At 45.2% G+C, this 25,468-nt stretch overlaps 1 protein-coding gene across 1 annotated transcript in view; it reads right to left on the bottom strand.

Annotated features, from left to right (window-relative positions):
- The window catches only part of TEX14 (testis expressed 14, intercellular bridge forming factor), a gene marked incomplete at its 5' end in the record, with an annotated part of 93,311 nt that overhangs the window by 17,317 nt on the left and 50,526 nt on the right, over positions 1–25,468 (bottom strand). The window contains 6 exons of the mRNA XM_083379664.1: positions 3,448–3,587; positions 6,401–6,501; positions 13,480–13,561; positions 19,295–19,427; positions 23,131–23,253; positions 24,922–25,010. Coding sequence (XP_083235790.1) covers positions 3,448–3,587; positions 6,401–6,501; positions 13,480–13,561; positions 19,295–19,427; positions 23,131–23,253; positions 24,922–25,010 — 668 coding nt within the window. The remainder of the gene's footprint in view (positions 1–3,447; positions 3,588–6,400; positions 6,502–13,479; positions 13,562–19,294; positions 19,428–23,130; positions 23,254–24,921; positions 25,011–25,468) is intronic.

The following is a 25,468-nucleotide window of genomic DNA, read 5'->3' as shown; positions in this document are numbered from 1 at the left end:
GGAAAGAATAGAATAGAATAGAATAGAATAGAATAGAATAGAATAGAATAGAATAGAATAGAATAGAATAGAATATGGAAAGAATAGAATAGAATATGGAAAGAATAGAATAGAATAGAATAGAATAGAATAGAATAGAATAGAATAGAATAGAATAGAATAGAATAGAATCGAATCGAATCGAATAGAATAGAATAATGGAATGTAGAAGAATAGAGTAGAATAGAATAGAATAGAATAGAATAGAATAGAATAGAATAGAATAGAATAGAATATGGAAAGAATAGAATAGAATAGAATAGAATAGAATAGAATAGAATAGAATAGAATAGAATAGAATAGAATAGAATAGAATAGAATAGAATAGAATAGAATATGGAAAGAATAGAATAGAATAGAATAGAATAGAATAGAATAGAATAGAATAGAATAGAATAGAATAGAATAGAATAATGGAATGTAGAAGAATAGAATAGAATAGAATAGAATAGAATAGAATAGAATAGAATAGAATAGAATAGAATAGAATAGAATAGAATATGGAAAGAATAGAATAGAATAGAATAGAATAGAATAGAATAGAATAGAATAGAATAGAATAGAATAGAATAGAATAGAATAGAATAATGAACGAAAGGAATGGAATGGAACAGAACAGAATAGAATAATGAAAGAATGGAATAGAATGGAATAGAATAGAATAGAATAGAATAGAATAGAATAGAATAGAATAGAATAGAATAGAATAGAATAGAATAGAATAGAATAGAATAATGAAATAATGTAATGGAATAGAATAGAACAGAACAGAATATAGAATAGAATTCTTTATTGGCCAAGTGTGTTTGGACACACAAGGAATTTGTCTCCGGTGCAGAAGCTCTCAGCATATGTAAAGCAACAAGCGATACATCACCATCATAATCATAAAATACAACCATCGTAAATCACGATACAACACTCAGTGATAGTCCTAGGATACTAAACAAGCAATCAACGTACAGGAGGGCAATAATAAAAGCAATCAACATAAATCATAAGATACACACAACAAAGTTACAGTCGCGGGAAGCTAAGGAAAGAGGTAATAGGAAAGGGGAGAAGGAGAGTAGAAATACCGCTTTACTAGGCGGTGTGACATCCCAGGGTGTGAGTTGCTGAGAAACTGAATGGCAGGCTAGATAACCCCGAAGAAGAAGAAGAGCGACAGGGACAGGAGGAAAATTAAGGGGAGGGGAGCCAAGTTGGCTAAATCCACCGAATACAGGTAATCCTTAACTTACAACCATTTCACGACCGTTCAAAGTTACTACGGGACTGGAAAAACGACCGTTTTTCACACTTACGACCGTTGCAGCATCCCCACGGTCACTGATAAAAATTTGGACACTTGGCAAATGGCATGTACTTATGACGGTTGCTGTGTACCCCAGGTGTGTGTGTGTGTGTGTGTGTGTGTGTGTGTGTGAGAGAGAGAGAGAGAGAGAGAGAGAGAGAGAGAGAGAGAGAGAGGGAGGGAGGGAGGGAGAGAGAGAGAGGTGTGATCCCCTTTGGCGACCTTCGGACACGCAAAGCCAATGGGGAAGCCGGATCCCCCATAGCAACTGTGTTAAGTGATATGCTTAGCCACTGTGGCGAGAAAGTTGGCGAAATGGGGGGAAACCTCACAACTGTCTCGCTTAGCAATGGAACTCTGGAGATCGATTGTGGTTGCAAATTGAGGACTTCCCGCAAAGAAAGGTGAGGCCTGGTTGTGCCACCCAAACGCTGAGGTCTCTTAAGCGGAATGCTTTGCAGAACAGGAAGGTGAATCCCTTTTTGAGTGTGCTGTGCTTTGTGTTGTATACTGTAAGGCAGGGGTCCCCAATTCCCCGTCTGTGGACCGGTACTGGGCTGGACACGCCAGCAACCGGTCCGCACAAACAAGCAAAGGTCCATCCACGGGATGCAGGCAGGACACAAAACCATACACTCTCAAGTCCACGGAAAAACCTCTCTCCACGGAACCGGTCCCTGGTGCCCAAAAGGTTGGGGGCCTCTGCTTTAAGGTTCAACCTGGATATTCGTCTGTGGTGGTTTGCCATTGCCTGCTTCCAAGGGCTGAGAGAGGAGGCCTGGCCCAAAAATCACCCAACAGACTTTCATTCCTAAGGCAGTGCTAGAACTCACTGTCACCTGGTAATCGGCCCAAAGTCACACAGCTGACTTGGGGTCAACCACGTGGAGTCAGGGAATTCTAGTTTTGTCTTGGGCCTGAAAGGGTGACGAGGTGACTTTGAGCCAATCACCAGGAGAGGGTGAGTTCTAGTCTCGCCTTAGCCATGAAAGCCGGCTCGTGCTGTGGTTTGTCTTCCATAGTTTTAAGGTCCAAACTGGGCTGAGGCTGAGAGAGAATGACTGGCCCCAAATCACCCGACCGTCTTTCGTTCCTAAGGCAGTGCTAGAACTCACTGTCACCAGGTAATCGGCCCAAAGTCACACAGCGGACTTGGGGTCAATCACTTGGGGAATTCTACTTCTATCTTAGGCATGACAGCTGACTAGGTAACTTTGGGCCAATCATCAGGAGGTGGTGAGTTCTAGTCCTGCCTTAGGCACAAAAGCCATCTGGGAGACTCTGGGCCAATCACCAGGAGACGGTGATTTCTAGTCCTGCCTTAGGCACAAAAGCCATCTGGGAGACTCTGGGCCAATCACCAGGAGACGGTGATTTCTAGTCCTGCCTTAGGCACAAAAGCCATCTGGGAGCCTTTGGCCAATCAGCAGGAGACACTGATTTCTAGTCCCGCCTTAGGCACGAAAGCCATCCTGGAGACTTTGGGCCAATCACCAGGAGATGGTGAGTTCTAGTCCCGCCTTTGGCACAAAAGCCATCTGGGAGACTTTGGGCCAATCACCAGGAGACGGTGAGTCCTAGTCCCGCCTCAGGCACGAAAGCCATCTGGGAGACTTTTGGCCAATCACCAGGAGACGGTGATTTCTAGTCCCGCCTTAGGCACGAAAGCCATCTGGGAGACTTTGGGCCAATCACCAGGAGACAGTGAGTTCTAGTCCCGCCTTTGGCACAAAAGCCATCCTGGAGACTTTGGGCCAATCACCAGGAGACGGTGAGTTCTAGTCCCGCCTTTGGCACAAAAGCCATCTGGGAGACTTTGGGCCAATCACCAGGAGACGGTGAGTTCTAGTCCCGCCTTAGGCACGAAAGCCGGCTGGGAGACTTTCAGCCAGTCCCTTTCTCTCTGTCCTAGGAAGCAGACAATGGCAAACCACTTCTGAAAAACCTTACCCTTAAAAGCTGCAAGAATCCATCCAGGCAGTGGCCGGGAGTGAAAAAACCGAAGACACACACATACCCCAAAATCGCCAGTGTGTTTTCCTGAATCCACTTACAGGTCGTAAAAGCCCTGCTGATGGATGTGGGGCGGCTGGCGCCTCTTCTGTCCTCACCGCTTTCGCACCGGGGGCAGGAAACGTACTGACTCCTAACAAGGAGACGTCCTGTGTAGCCCAGCAAGACGTATCTATGGTCATCACGCAATAATCCTTGCATTTTGTGACGGTGGAGGAAAATTTCGGTGGTGGATCCACTGGGGGCGGGGTGGGGGGAGAAAGAGGAAGAGAGAATGGAACAATTTTTAATGTGCCCTTTTCTTTCTCCCACGCACGCACGCACGCTCACACGCACGCCCACAATTTATTAAAACAAGTTCGAACTAGCTCCTTTCGGTTCACGTCGGGGGGGAGACAAAATTGCTGCCAGATGTTCAGAAGAGACGTGGCTTTCAGCTCTGTTCTTCTCTGCCGCTCAAAAGTCCAGCCGTTTGCAACACAGGTCCCTCCTCGCCTGACGATCACCGTGGAATCCAACATTCCCGCTGCTAAGCGAGACAAGTCCTTAAGCGAGTGGCGCTCCGTTTTATGACTTCCTGCCACAGTGGCTAAGTAAACCATGCAGCGGTTGACTTTGCTTATCGGAAGCTGTCTGGGCAAGTTGCAAATGGCGATCCCGGGACGGTACAAATGGGATACGCGCCAGCGGCCAAGGGCCCCGAATTTGATCACGCGGCCTTAAGAGATGCTGCAATGATTGTTAAGTATAAAAACTGGGTATATTGGCTACTTTTTCTCCAGTTCTGGGGACGCTTTGAACCGTCAGTAAATGAACGGCTGCAAGTCAAGGACGACCTGTAATTGCAAATGGGTTGCCAAGCGCATGAATTATAACCCTAAAAGCTCAGGCACACTGTGACAGCCACAAACGTTGAGGACCAGGTACTTTTTTTACGAGGCAAGTGGACTTCCTCGTTTGAAGGGGTTTTGCTTCTCCTCCCAGAAGCTTCTTCAGCTCTGACTGGATGGTGGGGAATGGAAGGACTCATTACTCCTTGCAGACAGCTGGTCATTTGCCTTCTTTCGGAGAGTCGTTGAGGCCGCTTGGAGGCTTTATCTGTGACCTCAGGGTCACCTGAGTGGTGCAAATGGGGATGGAGCCTTCTTGGACCTGCGGGAAGGACTGTGTGGTAGACTCGAGATAGGTGGTGTCCTGTCCCTCCCCCTCTGTTGAGGGAGAGCTGTTCAGTTTTGACTAGATGGCCTCTCTGACCCCTCTTTCAAACCAGCGGTCCTCCCTGTCCAAAATGTGGACTTTGCCGTCCTCGAAAGAGTGGCCTTGTGTCTTTTAAATGCAGAGGGACTGCTGACTCTTGTCCTGATGGGCTTGTCCTCCTATATTGTGCCCTGCATTTGTGAAGCGGTTGGTTTGTTTCCCCCATGCACAGATCTGAAAAGAGGCCATCTAGGTCAAAACTGAACAGCCCTTCCCTCAACAGAGGGGGGAGGGACACGACATCATCTATCTCCGGTCTACAACATGGTCCTTTCAGCGGTTCCAAGAAGGCTCCGCACCCACTGGCACCACTCAGGGGAACGATAAAAAGGTAAAGGTAAAGGTTCCCCCGCACATGCGTGCTAGTCGTTTCCAACTCTAGGGGCCGGTGCTCATCTCCGTTTCAAAGCCGAAGAGCCAGCGCTTGTCCGAGGACGTCTCCGTGGTCATGTGGCCGTCATGACTAGACGCCAGAGGCGCACGGAACGCTGTTACCTTCCCACCGTAGTGGTCCCTATTTTTCTACTTGCATTTTTACGTGCTTTCGAACTGCTAGGTTGGCAGAAGCTGGGACGAGTAACAGGCGCTCACTCTGCTACGCGGCACTCGGGATTCGACCCCCCAAACTGCCAATCTTCTGATCGAAAAGCTCAGCGTCCTAACCCACTGAGCCACCGCGTCCCTAGGGGAACGATGGACACAGGTAAATCTCTAAGTAGCCTCAAGGACTCTCTAAAAGAATGCAAATGACCTGGCTGTCTGCAAGGAGTAAAAATCCTCCCATTCCCCCCCCCCCCACCGTCCAGTCAGAGCAGAAGAAGCTTCTTGGGTGAGAAGCGAAACATCTTCAAAGGAAAACAAGGAAGTCCAGTTGGCCTCCTGAAAAAAGCACCTTTGGGACAAATATGACCTGGACAGGTGAGAATCTGCGTAAGACATTTACCTGCGTACATCCCACCCCCCCTCCATTGCGCTCATCTTAGTCCCCTTTAAGAAGCAGCTTTGCAGGAGCCGTCTAAATTATCTTACGGTGGTGGTGATCTCCATCTCTACAGGATACGTCCTAGGAGAGGGGAACCTGCAGAAAATTTTCGTTTTGCCCACCTACCCAATCCCAACAGGATATGCATTCATGCAGCTGAACCACTGCAGGAGGGCACCCCCCCAATTCCCAACCCTGGTCCAGGATACACAAGTGACAAAGCTGGTCTACCCAAGGACTCTGTCCAATTCCTGTGGCTCGAGAAGTTCAAAACCTCTACTGCAGTCTCTCTCAGCCACGTAAAATTGTGCGGACCTCCATCCCCAGAATTCCCTAGCCAGCATGCTGTAATCCAGCCATCTTAAAAGCTTGCTGGCTGGGGAATTCTGGGAGTTAAAGTCCAACACCTTGTATGCTAGTTGGGAATTCTGGGAGCTGACGTCTACCCATCTTAAAGAATGGCGAGCTGGGGAATCCTGGGAACTGAAGTCCACTCATCTTCCAGCTGCTGAGGTTAAGGCACAGTGTTCTATCACAGGTGTCTCCAAACTTGGCAACTTTTTAAGAGGTCTGGACCTCAACTCCCAGGATTCCTCATCCAGCCATGCCGGCTGGGGAATTCTGGGATTTGAAGTCCACACCTCTTAAAGTAGCCCAGGTTTGGAGACCTCTGTTCTGACACAACATGCTTTTCTTAGGCCACACATTTTTCTGCAGAGCCTGGAACCAGGACAGACTTGACGCTGAGTTCCAGTGCTCCTACCCAAAGATTAACAGTTACACTTTGCTCCTTTCACAGACCCTTGACTGACCAGGGCTCAGTGGGGTGCTGGCCTTAATTGGGGAATTAGAACTTCTGGGAGTTTTCAAAGCTGACGTCTTCGACGAATCATCTTCAACATCTCCCAGGTACCTGATCAAAACAAAACAAAGCGGATGAGAAGACATCGATGTTGGCTTCTCGTCTGTCCAGAAATGCCGAACTCCATAATCCTGTTTTTTTTGGAGCCTCTTCTTCCCAACAAAACTCAATCATCTCCCTAAACACTTGTGAGGATAGGGACCCCCTACCTTTACCCCATTTTGCTATGAGGCAATCTGGAATGTCCTAGCTTGGAAATTCTAGAGCAAGCCACTAACTAACTGATGGGTATTTTCAGGTGCAAGACATCAACATGTTCAACCAAGGGATGAAAAGCCTCGAAACAAATAACTTGAGATCCCCGTTAAAAGCACAACTGGGATTGCAAGATTGGGATTTTTCAAAAAAAAAATTAGAACTGGTTTAATTTGAAACTTTAGGATGGGTTTGATTTAAGCCACCAGGCTGCAAACTAGGAGATGGTGAGTTCTAGTCCCGCCTTAGGCATGAAAGCTGGTTGAGTGACTTTGGGCCAATCACCAGGAGACTGTGAGTTCTAGTCCCACCTTTATGCATGAAAGCTGACACAGAGACTGGTCCAATCACCAGGAGACTGAGAGTTCTAGTCGCGACTTTATGCATGAAAGCTGATACAGAGACTGTGGTTCAATTACCAAGAGACTAGAGTTCTAGTCCAGCCTTTATGTATGAAAGCTGACACAGACACTGGTCCAATCACCAGGAGACTGTGAGTTTTAGTCCCGCCTTTATGCATGAAAGTTAACAGACTGTAGTCCAATCACCAGGAGACTGTGAGTTCTAGTCCCGCCTTTATGCATGAAAGCTGACACAGAGATTGCAGTCCAATCACCAGGAGACTGTGAGTTCTAGTCCCACCTTAGGCATGAAAGCTGGTTGAGTGACTTTGGGCCAATCACCAAGAGATGGTCTCATATATGAAAGCCAGATGGGTGACCTCAGGCCAATTGGCAGGCGACTGTGAATTCTAGTCCTGTCTTAAGACATGAAAGCTGACTGGGTGATGTTGGGCCAACCTCCAGGAGACAGCAAGTTCTAGTCCCGCCTTAGTCATGAAAGCCTGGTCAGTAACTATGGGCTAGTCACCAGGAGATGGTGAGTTCTAGTCCCACATTATTCAATGAAAGTTGGCTGGTTGGGCCAGAGTCTCTCTCTCCCCCTTTCTCTCAGCCCATCCCAGCTCACAGGATTGTTGTTGTGGGGAAAATACTAGGAGGAAAGAGGATTAGGTAATTAGCCAGCTTAAGTTAACTAAAATAATAAAGGCGGGCAAACAAATCAATCAATAAAACAAATTTCAAAACTCGGGAGAACAGCTACATTCATTGGTGCAAAACTATGCTAAAACCGGACCACCCCCCCTCCCCAAGGCTGGATCCACCTTTTCCCCAATCAGTGGCCTATCACAGCTCTGCTTCCTGTTTCCCCCCGCCCCAAATCCAGCGAAACCAGTTCAGTTCCAAAGCAGCAAAACAGTCCTTACGTGTCTTTGTCTCCGAATTCTCTTGGAGACTGACCGAGACTTCCGTCTAGCGCTGCCCCAGGGCTGCAGGGGAGTAAACATAATAAATACCGTGTTTCCCCCAAAATAAGACCTGGGTCTTACATTATTTTTTGCCTCCAAAAGAGGCACCAGGTCTTATATTCGGGGGATGTCTTACCCGTTTACCTTAGGACCGCCGCAGCCACGCCTCCCATGCCCGGACACCCGCCTCGCCAGCCCACTTCTTCTGCAGCCGCTGGCCACTGCTCGTCCACGAGGCCCCAGCTTCCATTTCACCGTCAGAGGCCTACCAGAAAGGCCTCTACGGCTGAGAAACAAAACTCTGGATGGATCGGCTTCTGTTTCACCATTGGAGGCCTTCCGGAGGCCAGGGGCGATGCGCACAAGCTGTGGTGAAGTGGCCACAGAAGTGGGCCAGCGAGGCGAGGCAGGTGTCAAGGCGTGGCTGGAAGTGTCCTAAGGCAGGGCTTTTCAACCACTGTTACGGGTACCACCTGTGGTACATTGGCACCTGGCAGGTGGTACGCGACCATCCTAGGAAAGTGGTAGCGGGGAAGGGGAATGAGCTGAACCGGTGGCAGCACCGCACAAGCCTGAGCGAGAGATGGCTGGAGCTGCAGGGCTGTCAGGGCTAAGTGGAAGCGCCAGGATCAGTGCCAAGCTCCAGCTGGAGCTCAGCACTAATCCTGGCGCTTCTGAGCCCAGAAGAAGCGCCGATCAGCTGGAACGTTGCAGCATCTCCAGGGTCTTGTGATTTACATTCAGATGCTTGGCAACTGATTCATTATTTATGAGGGTCACGGTGTCCCAGGGTCCTGTGAAGTGACCAAAACCTGCTGCAAGCACCCAGCAGATGGGGGGAGGGGGATAAAAACCAAACACCCCCCCACCCAACCCCCGCTGCCAATCCTCAACAGAAATGCTCACAACAATGAAAACCTCGGACAGGAGGAAGAGCACCGCCAGCTGTGGCTCGGGGGGCACTTTTTTCAGTGCCACTGTAACTTCGAACAGTCGCTAAGTGAACGGTTGTAAGTCGAGGACTACATATACTTTATCACTTTTTTCCTTTTCTTTTTTTTGGGTCAAGTTTTTGACACCTTGCTACGCGACTGGTGGTACTCGCATGTTGCCATATCCTAAAAGTGGTACAATGGGTGAAAAGGTTGAAAAGCCCTGTCCTAAGGTAACTGGGTATGGGGTGCATGGGGAGGTTCCCCCCCCCCATCCCTGCCCAAGCTTGATTTTTACCCTTGCGCCATGCCCCACCTTGGGCAACCAAGTGCAATGGAGCGAGTAGGGCTTATTTTTGGGGTAGGGCTTATATTGGGCGCAGGTGTAAAAATCAAGCCAAGGCTTATTTTGGGGGTAGGTCTTAATTTTCGGGGAAACAGGGTACAAGCAGCTGATACACAGGAAGTCTGTCAACTTCCAGCTCGAGAATCCAAATAAAACTCCAGGGTGGTTCCGCTTCTGAAAAATCGTACTGTTTATTGAATACACCGCATGGTAATGTCGAAGCAAAACTGACTCCGAGGTTCCCAGACATCACTTCAGAGTATTGAAGCATGATTTCCCCAGCCAAACCCCCAGGCTCTCACATAGTCCATGTAAACAAGTTCTCTCTCTTATGGGAACCGTCTGCTTCAACTTCACGCCTGTTAGGGTGTCCTTGGAAAGGTTTCAGGCTCTCACAGTATTCACTGGAGCCGTAGAAGTCTCGTTTCTCCAGCTAACCATTTGAAAGCAACACCTCCCCTTCCCTTTACTCTAAATGCAAGTTGAAACAAAGAGGCACGGAGATGCCAAACTTTTACCCTTGACATAGCCCTCGATGTACGATTGTAATTTCAGTCCAGAATTTCAGTTGTATGGCGGGCTGGTCGTTAACTGGGTCACCGTATGACTTGTGCCCAGGTTTATGGCCTTTTTTTGTAGCAGTTGTTAAGCGAACACCGTGACGATTAAAGTGAACCCTGTGTCCACAATGGTGGGTATTTTTGGCTGGAAACCAAAGTAAAAGCTAGTTTCCAGCAAAAAAAAGGGGGAAAAGAAAAGTGTCAATGACGGCAATGAGGGTGAGGCGGCGCAAATGGCCCTCAATGCGGGTCAGTGGCCACGTGCCAAAAATGTGATCGCGTGACCACGGAGGGACCCCTACCATCTGAACGTAGAATCAGGAGGTCCGACATAAGTTCAAATGGCTGATCAGTGATTGGTCGTTAAGTTGAGGACTATTTGTAAAGTTAATTCCCACGGAACATAAGCACGTTGGTGTGTCTTCTTGGATCGGGCCCCTGGCTCAACCCACATAAAAACCAGGGATCAATATTCAACACAGGTTAGTCCTCCACTTGCAACAATCGGTTTAGTTATCTTCAAAGTTACAACGGCATGGAACAAAGAGACTTAACAATTGGTTTTCGTACTCGTGATCATTGCAGCATCCCCACGGTGACGTGATCGAAGATCTTGTCAACTGGCACGTACTGTGTTTCCCCGAAAACAAGACCGGGTCTTACATTCATATTTGCTCCAAAAGAGGCATCAGGACTTATTTTCTGGCTAGGGCTTATATTCGGGAAAATACGGTACTAATTGTGTCCGTCTGGCTGACAATCTTAACTGGGGCTTATATTTTGGGGGGTGGGGCTTATATTACGAGCGTCCTGAAAAATCGGGCTAAAGCTTATTTTCCAGTTGGGTCTTAATATTCAGGGAAACAGGGAATTGGGTATGTCTAGTTTAATGAAGAGAAGGAGGATGGGGGACATGATAGCAGTGTTACAATAGCCAAGGGGCTGCCCCAAAGAAGAGGGAGTCAAGCTGTTCTCCAAAGCACCTGAGGGCAGGACAAGAAGCAACAGATGGAAACTAGTCAAGGAGAGAAGCAACCTAGAACTATGGAGAAACTTCCTGACAGTGAGAACAATTAACCAGTGGAACTCCTTGCCTTCAGAAGCTGTGAATGCTCCAACACTGGAAGTTTTTAAGAAGAGATTGGACAGCCATTTGTCTGAAATGGTATAAGGTTTCCTGCCTGAGCAGGGGGTTGGACTAGATGACCTCCAAGGTCCCTTCCAACTTTATTATTATTATTATGACATGGTTGCAGTGTCCCGGGGTCACGTGATCCCCTTCTGTGACCTTCTGATAAGCAAAGCCATTGGGGGAGGCCAGATTCGCTGAACAACTGCAGTGATTGGCTTAAGAAGCGTGGCAAAAACGGTGGTAAAAGGGGGCGCAATTCATTTAACTACCTTGCTTAGCCAGGAGGTCCATCGCGGCCTTAAGCTGAGTTCTGCTTCTATCGTAAAAAACCGAGACAGTCGCGCTGGGTTGGTATTTCCCAAGCTGATTGCGAGAATGTCAGTTATGCTTCTCCACATCTGGACTTCAACCCAATCGATCAAATCGGGGCTGAACCAATCGCTGAGAAGCTTGTAAACAAGACAGCCATGTTTTCGTGTCCTAAAATGTTTTGTTGTTGTTGTTTTGTTGGCGATGGTCCGGGATATTTGAGGGAACATCTGCTGCCAGCATCAAGCTCCCTTCGTCCAGTGCGCTCCCCCACAGGGAGGGTCTTCTCAGGGTGCCGCCGGTTAAAGATTGCCGGCGGGTAACACCCAGGGGTAGGGCCTTCTCAGTGGGTGCGCCTGCCCTTTGGAACCAGCTGCCCGCGGAGCTTAGGACTGCCCCCGACCTCCGTTCCTTCCGCCGGGACCTGAAGACCTGGCTCTTCGAGCTCTTTGGCCCAGGCTGAGAATTTTTAAATTTTTAATTTTAACTGGGTTTTTATTTTTTCTCAGGGTTTCATTTAATCTTTTTTAATTTTGTTTTAACTTTTGTACTGATTTTCTTTTAAATACCGTGTAAACCGCCCTGAGTCCTTCGGGAAAGGGCGGTATATAAATCTAAATCTAAATCCAAATCCAAATCCAAATCCAAATCCAAATCCAAATCCAAATCCAAATCCAAATAAATAAATAAATAAATAAATAAATAAATAAATAAATAAATAAATAAAATTAATATAAATAAATAAATAAATAAATAAATAAATAAATAAATAAATAAATAAAGAAAGAAAGAAAGAAAGAAAGAAAGAAAGAAAGGCATTCACGTTCTCAAAAAAAGCATCTATGGAAAATTCTCTGTCCTCCAGGCCAAGGTTGCCCCAAAGATGCTTTTTCAGGAGGCCACTGGACTTTCTTGTTTCTCCTTGTATATTTTTCGCTTCTCATCCAAGAAGCTTCTTCAACTCTGACTGGATGGTGGGAAATGGAAGGATTTATGTTTACATTGTGACCCTGAGGACACACAGCTAAGCGCCTCCAGGTGGCCTCAAGGACTCTCTGAAAGAAGGCAAACGACCAGCTGTCTGCAAGGAGTGTAAATCCTTCCATTCCCCACCGTCCAGTCAGAGCTAAAGAAGCTTCTGGGACGAGAAGCGAAATGTCTTCAAAGAAAAACGAGAAAGTCCAGTTGCCTCGTGAAAAATCGCCTTTGGGTTCTCAAAAGAAAAGGTCTTCAAGAAACTGGAGAGACATTTACGCAGAATGGGATAGGGCAGGGGTAGGCAACCTCGGCTCTTTTATGACTCATGGACTTCAACTCCCAGAATTCCCGAGTCAGCAAAGCTGACTCGGGAATTCTGGAAGTTGAAGTCCATGAGTCATAAAAGAGCCGAGGTTGCCTACCGCCGGGATAGGGTCTCCTGCCTCAGCAGTGGGTTGGACTAGATGACCTACGAGGTCCCTTCCGACCCTGCTACAGATAAGCCTTTCACTTGTCGACCACAATTGGGCCCAACATTTCCACTCTTTAAGCAAAGACAGTTGTTAAGTGAGTTTTCCTCCGTTTTTACCGCCTTGCCTGCCGCGGTTGCTAAATGAATCTCTTCCGTCGTTAAGCTAGTCACACGGTTCTTAAGTGAATCGGACTTCCCTTTTGCCTGTCGGAAGGTCGCCAAAGGGGATCATGTGACCCCTGGAGCACTGAAACCGTCATAAATATGAAGCAGTTTACCAAGTGTCTCAAGTTTGACCCCGGGTGCAACGGTCGCTAAGTGAGAAAAAACGGTCATTGAGTCCCCTTTTTTCCAGTGCCGCTGCAACTTCAAACGGTCACTAAAATTGACGTTTGTGAAGTTGAGGACTATATTTGCATTTTGGCTTTTCTGAAATGTATGTTCCTCACGTGGGCAAGGAATAAACTCGAGAGGCATCGTTAGTAGCCCAGTGTGGGGCTTCATCTATTTATTTCTCGTTAGGAAGAATGTTATTATTAGGAACATTTATGCTCTGCCTTCATCAAAGGGTCCCTAAGCAGCGGTTAAAATAACTCCACAACAAACATGCTGTTCGCCGAAGACATAACAGGCAAAAACAGAAGCACAACAAGCCATTAAAATAACAACAGCCGGTGTTAAAAAAAAGAGAGTTTTCATCTCTACGGCTGCCTAAGCATTAAATAAAAATTCTTACCTGGTTGCAGAAGTAAACACATCGCTCCTTGGCAGGTTGTCATGGATATATTTTGTACCTGTCCCACAGGAACACTCTCGTCCTACGGAATAGAAGTAAGCAACATGCTCACAGAACATGAAATAAGAGATACCTCTAAAAAGAAAAGAAAAATGCCAAGAGCGTGCCGAGTTAACCCAGGAGTAAACACAGTAAACAGTGGTTTGTAACAAATGGTGCTTTATCTACAACACTACACAAGTGTACACCGGGAACAATTTGCCTACACGTGCTACGAGCAGAATTCAACAAACCTTAATTACAGCAGGAAAGGGAAGGAAGAGAAGACATCAGCAGAGCCTTCCCTTTACACAAAGGCTCTTAAAGAGACGCAGAGCCTGCTGAGTCTTTCCCACTGTTATATCTTACATCATACTTTACATCCGCTGGCTTGCTTTTAAATCCGTGGTGGCGAACCTATGGCACACGCGCCACAAGTGGCATGCAGAGCCCTCTCTGTGGGCACGCCCACCATCGCCCAAGTCCTACGCCTTCAGCTGGGTTTTATAAAACATTTTCGCTTTAGGCCTCCACCGCCGTGTGCAAGAAAAAAAAGGGTAAATCAATATCAACTTCTCGCAGGGAAAAAAAAAGATCTCGCAAAGTTGGAATTGATTGATTGAACTTTTTAGTCCCACCCAGTCTGCTGTTACCACTGTAGCCACGCCCACCCAATGGGTCACGCCTACCCAATGGGCCACACCCACCCACTGGGCCACGCCCACCCGACACCCGACAATACATAAGTGGGTTTTGGGTTGCAGTTTAGGCACTTGGTCTCTAAAAGGTTCGCCATCCCTGTTTTAAATCATTACCTTGACAAAAAACGTGCGCTTATTTTATTTTCAGTTAGCGGCATCTTCTAGATTCGGGCAAATTGCAAAGACAATGTTTTTAAAGAGGCCTCTCGATCTTTCTGCACGATCTTTTTAAAGAAGGGGTTGGTTTCCCCCCCCCCCCCGGTTTAATAATTGCATTCAGAATCCCCCACGGGCGCTGAAATACTTACAAATACCAGTGAATATTAATGCCTTGTTAAGACATCTGAGACTACCTTGTCTCTTTCCTCCAGGGCAGACGACGGAAATCAGGATATGTTGGATGGGGACAATTTAATTTTCATTTATTCATTTTCTCAAATTTCCCGAGCTGACTATCTCACAAGGAGTGAATCTGGGCGGCATGCAACAATAGGATAAAAACAACTATAGGTAGTCCTTGACATATGGCCACAACTGGGATCTGAATTTCCACTGCTAAGGGAGGCAGTTGTTAAGTGGGTCATGCCTGATTTTACAACCTTGTTTGGCCACAGTTGTTAAGCAAATCTCTTCCATTGTGAAGTGAATTGTGTGGTCGTTAAACGAATCTTTCTCCCTTTGACTTTGCTTGTTGGACGTTGGCTGGGGCGGTTGCAAAAGGAGACTGTCATAAACTCTTCTTTTCAAGAAGAGACTGGACAACCATTTGTGTGAAATGGCATAGGGTTTCCTGCCTGATTATGGGGTTGGACTAGAAGACCTCCAAGGTCCCTTCCAACTATTCTATTCTATTCTTTTGTTATTCTATTGTTTCTATTCTATTCTTATTCTATTCTGTTCTTTCTATTCTATTCTATTATTATTCTATTGTTCTATTCTTTTGTTCTATTGTTATTCTATTCTATTATTCTATTCTATTCAATTCTTCTATTCTATTCTAGTTATTCTATTCTATTATTATTCTATTCTATTGCTATTCTATTCTAGTTATTCTATTATTCTATTCTGTTATTCTATTCTTTCTATTCTATTGTTATTCTATTCTATTATTATTCTATTGTTCTTTTCTGTTCTATTGTTATTCTATTCTATTATTCTGTTCTATTGTATTCAATTGTTCTATTCTATTGTTATTCTATTCTATTGTTATTCTATTGTTATTCTATTCTTTCTATTCTATTGTTATTCTATTCTATTATTATTCTATTGTTCTTTTCTGTTCTATTGTTATTCTATTATTATTCTGTTCTATTATTATATTCAATTGTTCTATTCTATTCTTATTTTATTCTATTGTTATTCTATTCTTTCTATTCTATTGTTATTCTATTCTATTATTTTATTCTATTGTTGTTCTACTCTGTTGTTATTCTATTCATTCTAATTCAAAATTCTAATTCTAATTTTCATCCCATTCCACTCCCATTTTATTCACATGTGGGTTACCAAACTCCTAAATCTTTATCACGTGTCTATCGGGAGGCCACAGCTGTCCTAAGTGCGAGGACCACTCATAAATCACTTTATTCATGCTAATTTTGAATGGTCAGTAAACGAATGGTTTGTAACTCGAGATGTCCTGGTTCCTTTTCAAACCACTCATATCGTCTTCGTTAGCGTGCCGACGGATTGAGAATGCCAATTTGCCGATTGAAGAGATTATGCACTGACGATATTGCAACGGCAGAGAATATCTGTCGCTCGGGTGTAGGATGAGGGTGAAGGCTTGTTCTCCAAGCTTGTGGGTTGGTTTTCGAACACTTCATTAGACACGTCGACCTACAACGAATCCCTCCGAATCCAAGTCAGCCGTATATTACTGAACTATTGGTTAGCCCAGACAACACCTATAATGGTTTTGACTTATTAGAGGGGGTACTCTATTATTAATGAGATGGTTTAACATGGTGGAAAATTGATAAACCTTTAGAAAACAGAATAATCAGATAGATAAGATGTGTAACCAGAATATTAGACTTTGGTATGAAAAGGGGAAAAGGGACAAGCTGAGAAAAGGCAAACTTTGGTCACCTAAATATAAAATTTAGGGTTAGGGTTGGGGTTTTAAATATGTTCTTAATTATTGTTTTAAATTTTAAATTTGGGCATTATATTTAATTGTTTTTTAACTTTTATATTCTGTTTTTTATATTTATTGCCCTGTACACCGCCCTGAGTCCTTCGGGAGAAGGGTGGTATAAAAATATAATAAATAATAAATAAATAAAATAAAATAAATAAATAAATAAATAAATAAATAAAATGCTTGGAAATCATAAATAACAGTGTCACTTTTAATATTGATGGGAAATTACAAGTCTGGGGGGGGGAAAGCTATATCAGGACATTGATTTTATACAAGGATTAAGTGCAAACGCAATTAAGATACGTATAAGCTAAAAAGGATTGATCATTGTAATGATGTTTTTTTATTTAGTTGAAAACAATAAGAATTGTATTAGCCCAATAAGAGATAACAAGATATTAATGGAAAAAGAGAAGAAATAGTTGATACTAAAGATTTATGTACGCTATTGAACTATTGATCAACCCTGTCATCACGTTGCTTTTTAAATATCCAATTGTAAAATGAGAAAATCAATAACCCTGTCATCACGTTGCTTTTTAAATATCCAATTGTAAAATGAGAAAATCAATAACAGGCTTCGTCTCAATCCTGCCAAGACTGAGTGGCTGTGCATACCGGCATCTCGGGTCAATCAGACTATTCCATCTCTAACGATGGGGGGGGTGAGGTGTTACCCCCCGTTGATAGGGCTCGCAACTTGGGCGTCCTCCTGGACTCACGGCTCAATTTTGAAGATCATATAGGAGCCGTGACCAGGGGGGCTTTTGCCCAGGTTTGCCTGGTGCGCCAGTTGCGACCCTACCTGGACCGAGATGCCCTACGCACAGTCACTCATGCGCTCGTGACCTCCCGGTTAGAATACTGCAACGCTCTCTACATGGGGCTGCCCTTGAGGACCACCCGGAGGCTTCAGCTGGTGCAGAATGCAGCCACGCGAGTCGTGATGGGAGTCTCCCGATACTCCCATGTAACACGTCTGCTCCGTGAACTGCATTGGCTTCCGGTTGCCCTTCGGGTGAGATTCAAGGTGCTGGTGATGACCTATAAAGCCCTTAATGGCTTGGGTCCGGGATATTTGAGGGAACACCTGCTGCCGGCATCAAGCTCCCTTCGTCCAGTGTGCTCACACAGGGAGGGTCTTCTCAGGGTGCCGCCGGTTAAAGATTGCCGGCGGGTAACACCCAGAGGTAGGGCCTTCTCAGTGGGTGCGCCTGCCCTGTGGAACCAGCTGCCTGCGGAGCTTAGGACTGCCCCCAACCTCCGTTCATTCCGCCGGGACCTGAAGACCTGGCTCTTCGAGTTCTCTGGCCCAGGCTGAGAATTTTTTAATTTTAATTTTAACTGGGTTTTTTATTTTTCTCAGGGTTTTATTTAATCTTTTTAAATTTGTTTTAACGTTTGTATTGACTTTCTTTTAAATGCCAAGTAAACCGCCCTGAGTCCTTCGGGAGAGGGCGGTATATAAATCTAAATGAATGAATAAATAAATAAATAAATAAATTACATAAATATAAAAAAAGAATCCAAGTCAATCACACAGTCGGCCAGAGACAACACCAACCCTTAACCATCCCGCGCAATCCCCCACAACCAGCACTTCACCTCCCAATGACCCCGACTTGATTTAACCTGCCCATCACAAGATCCATCAGAAGCCTCTCACTGATGACTCACCCATGACCCATCACAAGACCATCATTTGACACATCCACACCCGAAGCCCTGATAAGCAGAAGGACACCAACACCGACATCCCCCGCGTACTCTGCTGAAGACGTTACCTAGCCTGGTAACGAAACGTTCGGAAACCAACCCACAAGCTCGGAGAACAAACGCTTCGCCCTCACTGATGGTATTGCCTAGTTTGGTAACGAAACGTCTGCAAGAGAACAACTAAGCTCAGAAAAACGCTGCCAGAAAAACCAAGTAATTAAACTTAAGTTTCAGAGAATCTTGGCTCAAACTTTTTAGTCTCTCTCCCTCGTGGACATTACGTGAATTTTTCTAAGCACAAGGAGTCCTCGACTTATGACCACAACTGAGCTCCAAAGTCCCACCGCAAAGCAACACAGTTGTGAAGTGAGTTTCGCCCCATTTCACCACCTTTCTTGCCACGTTAAGTTAGAAACTTAGTTGTTAAGAGAACCTGGCTTCCCCATGGGAGTTTGCTTGTCAGAAGGTCGCAAAAGGGGATCATGTGACCCCGGGACGCTGCAACCGTCATAAGTACATGCCAGTTGCCAAGCGTCTTAAGTTTTGGTCATGTGGCCGTAGGAATGCTACAGTGTGAAAAACGGTCATAAGCCCCTTTTTTCAGTGCCACTGTAGCTTTGAGCCAACTGTTGTAAGTCAAGGACTACCTGTATTCCCCCCATTGTGTGTGCCTGCTTACTCTCTTCCAATCCCTTCCTCTCCAAGGAATGTACATCGTAAGTGTGAAAACTAGTTATTTTTTTCAGCGCTGCTGTAACTTCAGTCACTGTGTCAAACTCAATTTCATTGAGGGCCGCATGAGCACTGCAGTTGCCCTCATGGGGCCAGGTGGGTAGGGCCAGGGTGGGAGTGGCCTACTGGGTAGGCGTGGCTAGAGTGCGTATGGCCTACTGGGTGGGCATGGCCAGCTCTACATTGTTCGCATCAAGGGTGCCTATGGGGGCCCGGGAAGGAGTGGGACAGATCTGAGGGTCTCTGGCAGAAGGAGGGTCTCTGGGCCAGGGCCATGGCAGTGGGGGCCGTTCCCTCCCTGTTACCAGGATGGCTTCGCGGGCCACATGAAACCATTTCGCAGGCCAGATTTGGCCCCCGGGCCTTGTGTTTGACATATCTGCACTAAACAAACGGTTAAGTTGAGTACTACTACCTGTAATTAAGACGACAGGACAAGTTAATCTTGCACGCACAATACAAAAGGAAAAAAAAACCTTACTCTGCCCTGAATTGATGGGATGTTCTTTGTGACCACAGATTCCTTGAGATTTTTTCAGCTTTTCCTTCTGTCCAGAAATTTCCTCCGTTCTTCCTAGAATATCTTCTTTGTCCTCTTCCTCAGCCGTTGAGTACTAAAATGACAAGTTAAGAGTTTCTCAACAGCGAAAGAATTGAGTTGTCTCAACTAAGCGCCAAGCCTGGAACACAAAATGACTTATTGCTCATATATTTATCCTTATTTACTCAACGTGAACGTCATTATTTACTCTTCGGCACAATGAACTCTACCCAATATTAACACAATCTATTTTGTCCCAGAAGAACAGGTTAGAGACGGATCGTCACTGAGAAAAACCTCGCTGTGGGTTGCTAGGAGTTGGGAATGACTTGATGGCACATAATCGACACATCCATCACTTCAACCTAGCCTTCTCCAACTGTTGGCCAGTTTATGTGTCCTCCGAACCAGGAGTTCAAAGATCCCAAAGAGGCTTCAGGATATGTTGAACTTATAGCATCAAATACCTTCCTGGCCTCGTACAAATTTCAGCCCAACTCAGTTTACAGGGTTATCATTGTAGGGGGGGAAATGGGAAGAAGGAGGAGTATTGATTATGTTCTGTTAAGGAATTTGTTGTGCAGAGGTCTCCTTGTGCTACCAAAGAGTTGCACAGACAAGGAAGGGTACCGAGAGCAGCAAGAGTCACACAAGAGTACACTGAGTTGTAAAAGCAAAAAAGTAGTTTACTTTTGAGGTGGTGTAAAAACAAAAATGCACATTCAAAAATAAACAGTCCAAGTAGCAATCCAAAATACAAAGTCTTCTTACCGGTCCAGAGGTCAATACACAGTTCAGGTAACAGAATAAAAACAGTAACAGTAGAGAGCAGTGAATTCAGAGAGAGAGAGAAGCTACGCTCCTAGCTTCCTCTTATGGCCATGAGAACACTTACACACCCATTGGCCAATTAACATCTTAAAGACATAGCATCATGGTTAATATATTTTCAACCCAACATTGTAGGCTAACACCACATGCCTAACACGTTCATTGGCTTGAGGTATTTGTAAACGAAAGCAGGGAGGCAGGGAGGGAGGGAGGGAAGGAGGGAAGGAAGGAAGGAAGAAAAAGAGAGAGGAAGGAAGGAAAGGATGGAGGAAGGAAAGAAGGCAAGGAAAAGAAAAGAGAGAAAGGAAGGAAGGGAAAGAGAGGAGGGAGGGAGGCAGAGAAGGAATGAAAGAAGTAGAGAGAGGAAGGAAAGGAGGGAGGGAGGCAGAGAGAGAAGGAAGAAAAAGAAAGAAAGAAAAAAAGGAAGGAAGGAAGAAAGAACCTCACTGCTAAGCTTGTAAGCCGCCCTGAGTCTTTGGAGAAGGGCAGGATATAAATGGAATTAAAATAATAAAAAAAAATGCTCAGAGTCAAAGACTCTATAATTTCTACTCTACCGAGAAAGGAATCTGAGTTTTTAAAAAGAGTGTCTATCAAGTGGGGATAAAAAATCATCTGGATTGGGAAACCCAATTAATTGGCTGGGGACCAATGCTTGACCAACAGAGGTAACCCAACATTTTAGCTTCCGGTTGGGAGCTCTCCAAGGTACTGACGGTGGCCAGTTTCCCTGGCAAAAAATAACCCAGCCTTTAGTTTGTGTCTGGAGCTCTCCAGGGTCCTGAACGCAAGTCTTCCCCCCCCATCTGCTCGCGGCGCCCCCCCCCAAATCAAGGGGTCTTTTCCCTCTGTGTATAAAGGCGCCCTTTCTATCTTCTTCTTTTCTTTTTATAGATTCAAAGTTTTGTTAATTTGCTAAAATATTAAAAGACAAAAATATAAAGAAAAATGAAAATAAAGGCAACATAGGGCAGAAAAGGGGAAGAGAGAAATGTGTAAGATAGAGCAGAAAAAGGGGGGGGGAAACATTGACCTCCAACTCCTTTTGGTGCTATATAGGTAGTCCTCGAGCTACAACAATTTGCTTAGCGACCATAAGAAGTTACAGCGGCACTGAAAAAAAGTGACTTATGTCCATTTTTCACACTTATGACCGTTGCAGCATCCCTGTGGCCGTGTGATTTACATTCGGATCCTTGGCAACTGACTCATATTTATGATGGTTGCGGTGTCCCGTGATCCCCTTTGGCGACCTTCTGACAAGCAAAGTCAATGGGGGAAGCCAGATTCACTTAACAACCGTCTTACAACTGAACAACTGCAGTGATTTGCTTAAAAAACTATGGCAAGACAGTGTTCTGTACCAGCCTGCTACCAGCCCTGCAGAAAAGGCAGGGACAACCCCTTTTACAAGAAGGCAAGAGGCTGGAATTACGCCTGCCAAATTTATTGCTACAAAAACAAATAGAACAAGACACGAACCAAGAAACAGGAGCTTTTCAAGCGGTTGCCTTCAGCAAACCAGCCCTCCCACGCATTCCCCCTTAAATACAGTTCAGGGCGTGGCTTCTCTCTGCCTCCTTCCGAGGAGCCCCATTGCCTTCCTCTGTTTACTCCTGATTGACTGCCTCCTGCGTCGGGCGTCCTTGAACAGGGCCAGCTGTGGGTCATCTTCATCCACGCTGTCAGGCTCACACAGCTGGGTCTGCGTCATGACCAGATGAGAGGGGCCTGGCTGAGGGCTCTCATCAAGCTGTCCAATCCCCTCAGCAAGCTCTTCAACACCCCCCTCCTCCTCCTCCTCTGAGTCGTCCGACCCAACTGCCGGACCCACAGGCTGACCCTGAATCACAACAGACAGGTTGTAAAAGGGGGCAAAATTTATCACTTAGCAACAACAATTTTGTGCTCAATAGTGGTTGTAAGTTGAGACTACCTTAAAATAAGGTAATAACATAAAAGCTCAACTTTTTACTTTTATATAATAATACACACACACACACACATATGGATAGACAGATAGGTAAACAGACAATTATGAATAAAGATGATATATACATAATCAGGATGGATATAGATGGTAGGTAGGTAGATAGATAAGGTAGGTAGATAGGTAAACAGAGAGATTATGTGTATAGATGATATATAATCAGGATGGATATAGATGATAGATAGATAGATAGATAGATAGATAGATAGATAGATAGATAGATAGATAGATAAGGTAGGTAGATAGATAGATAGATAAGGTAGGTAGATAGGTAGACAGAGATATTATGAATAAAGATGATATATACATAATCAATAAAGGACGCGGTGGCTCAGTGGGTTAGGATGCTGAGCTTGTCGATCAGAAGGTCGGCAGTTTGGCGGGTTGAATCCCGAGTGCCGCGTAGCAGAGTGAGCGCCTGTTACTCGTCCCAGCTTCTGCCAACCTAGCAGTTCGAAAGCACGTAAAAACGCAAGTAGAAAAATAGGGACCACTACGGTGGGAAGGTAACAGCGTTCTGTGCGCCTTTGGCGTGTAGTCATGCCGGCCACATGACCACGGAGACGTCCTCGGACAAGCGCCGACTCTTCAGCTTTGAAACGGAGATGAGCACCGGCCCCTAGAGTCGGAAACGACTAGCACGCATCTGCGGGGGAACCTTTACCTTTATACGTAATCAGGATGGATATAGATGATAGGTAGATAGATACAGATAGATAGATAAAGATATAGATAAGATAGCTAGCTAACTAGCTGATATAGACAGACAGACTATTTCTATGACCATCCAACCTATCGACAAAACCCAAAGTCAAAATTTCATTTTTTTTCCACCTCAAGCACAAAGTTCAGAAGCGGTTTCCAAGTAGGGGGGAAAAAAATCAGCTGTGTTCTTTTCTTTAATCAAAGCAGTCAATTTAGCCATCTCGCCTAAGGCCAACAAACTTTCTCTTACTTCCAATTCTGAAGGCTCATGAGGAGCAGAAGTGCCGAAAAAACAGTCGGGGTCCGGAGTTAAAAACTCCTCGGAGATGTTAAGGGAGGAAGACGGCGAGTTTGGGACTACGTCCAGCTGCTCCTGCAAGAGAGACGGGAATTAAAACGGCATCTTTATCGAGAACAGGGTGGCCGGGAGGAAAATGTCTATTTTGTTATTTGCCCCGTATCTGTTGTGACTATTCCACTTTTCCTTTGAGAGAGCCTAGAGGTTGTCCTCAACTTACAACTACAATTAGGATCGGAATTTCCATCGCTAAGCAGGACAGTCGTTAAATGAGTTGCCCCGATTTTATGACCCTTTTCGGCAGGGTTGTTAAGGGAATCACTGAGATCGTTAAGCCATTGTTAAGCCAATCCATCTCCCCCCCTCCCCCTCAACTGACTTTGCTTGTTGGAAGCCCAAAATTTCCACTATCATTAAGCGAGGCGGCTCTTGAGCGAGTTACATCTCATTTTACGACCCCTGGGGAAACAGTTGTTCAGGTGAACCACGGCGGCCGCTAAGCGAATCATGGGGCTAAGTGAAGCTGACTTTCCCTCCGTTGACTTTGCTTGTCTGAAAAGAGCTGGGACGGTCGCAAATGGCAACTGTCACAAGTACATGCCAGTTGCCGAGCATCCGAATTCTGACCCTTTGTGACTTTGGGAATGCTGCAACGGTCGTAAGCATGAGGACTGACCGCAAGTCCCTTTTTTTCAGTGCTGCTTTATAGGTTCTTCTGCCTGAGCGGGAGGTTGGGCTAGAAGACCTCCAAGGTCCCTTGCAGCTCTATTCTATTCTATTCTATTCTATTCCTATTTCTTTGCTATGCTATGCTATTCTAATTCTATGCTATTCTAATTCTATTAATTCTATTCTAATTCTGATTCTATTCTATGCTATTCTAATTCTATTCTATTCTATTCTATTCTATTCTATTCTAATTCTATTCTATGCTATTCCATTCTAAATTCTGTTCTAATTTCATTCTATTCTAATTTCATTCTAATTCTATTCCTATTCCTATTTCTAATCTATGCTATTCTAATTCTATCCAATTCCAATTCCAATTCCAATTCCAATTCATTCCATTCCATTCCATTCCATTCCATTCTACTCTATTCTAAATTCTATTTCTATTCCTATTCTATTCGCACTGATGATGTGCGAGCCTTGGTGGAGCAGTGGGCTAATGCCTCCTTAAGTAACACCAGCTGCCTGCAATTAGTGCAGGTTCAAGTCCCACCAGGCTCAAGGTTGACTCAGCCTTCCATCCTTCCGAGGTAGGTAAAATGAGGACCCAGATTGTTGGGGGCAATTAAGCTGACTTTGTAATAATGCAGCTTGGGTGTGTGTGTGAAAACCCTAATAAGCAGGCATATACATAGAATGAAGGCTACTGCTAAGCTTGTAAGCCGCCCTGAGTCTTCGGAGAAGGGCAGGATATAAATGGAATTAAAATTTAAAAAAATGTTACCTAGTTGTTATGAAATGTCCGCAAGGAAACAATCTAGCTCAGAAAGCACCCAAGGATCCTGCACGCTGAACTTGGGCAGAAAATCTCTAGCCAGATTTGCCGACAACCTTTTTGATCTAAAGCACCAGTCTTAAAAATGTTTCCTCCTAGTGAGATGGCATTAAAACTATTATCTCTGCAACATCTTAAGGCCACCGTGGTTTCCCACTCTTATTCTGCTTAACGATCTGGATTGGGATGGGCTGATTGGACGGAGAACAATTGCTTAATTATTCCGCAGCCGAACTTACCCTGCAAGAGTCCTCGGAAGGGAGGGAAAGGCACACAGGCTTGCGCGGCGCTGCGCCACTCTCGCAGGCTGGAAGCGGACTGCCTTTCCCTAACAATATATTAAGACAACATGAAATGCAAGGCCACCACTGAGAGAAACTATGGGGATGGCGGTCGGAATTAGCATGCAAAGAAAAAACTCCGTTTCTTGGACGACACACAGGCTGGAAAAACAAGTAATTCAGAAATTGCCAATAGAGGCGGACTTGACGGGGATGATAATAGCAATTAAACATCGAATCCACAGAGCCAAAAAAAATTAAATAATAATAATCCTTTGGAGAAGAGGGATAATGCATCCCCAATAAATGAATTTTATAAAAACAGTCCTTGAAAAAATCCATCTTTTCGATTCTCCTGGGAGCCAGACCAGCGAATCCCGCTCGCTACCGTTGGCGTCAAAACCGTTCAGGAAAGTGGAACTATACCCAGAACACTGGAATCGCTACAAACAACCAATTGTGCGAAAGTCGATTTGTGTTCCTTCTCCTTAGTCATTTTATTCTG

This window comes from Vipera ursinii (genome assembly GCF_947247035.1).
Source record: "Vipera ursinii genome assembly, chromosome: 1".
Classification (NCBI taxonomy): Eukaryota; Metazoa; Chordata; class Lepidosauria; order Squamata; family Viperidae; genus Vipera; species Vipera ursinii.
Note: the sequence above shows the minus strand (reverse complement) of the source record. Positions and strands in the feature narration are given on the sequence as shown.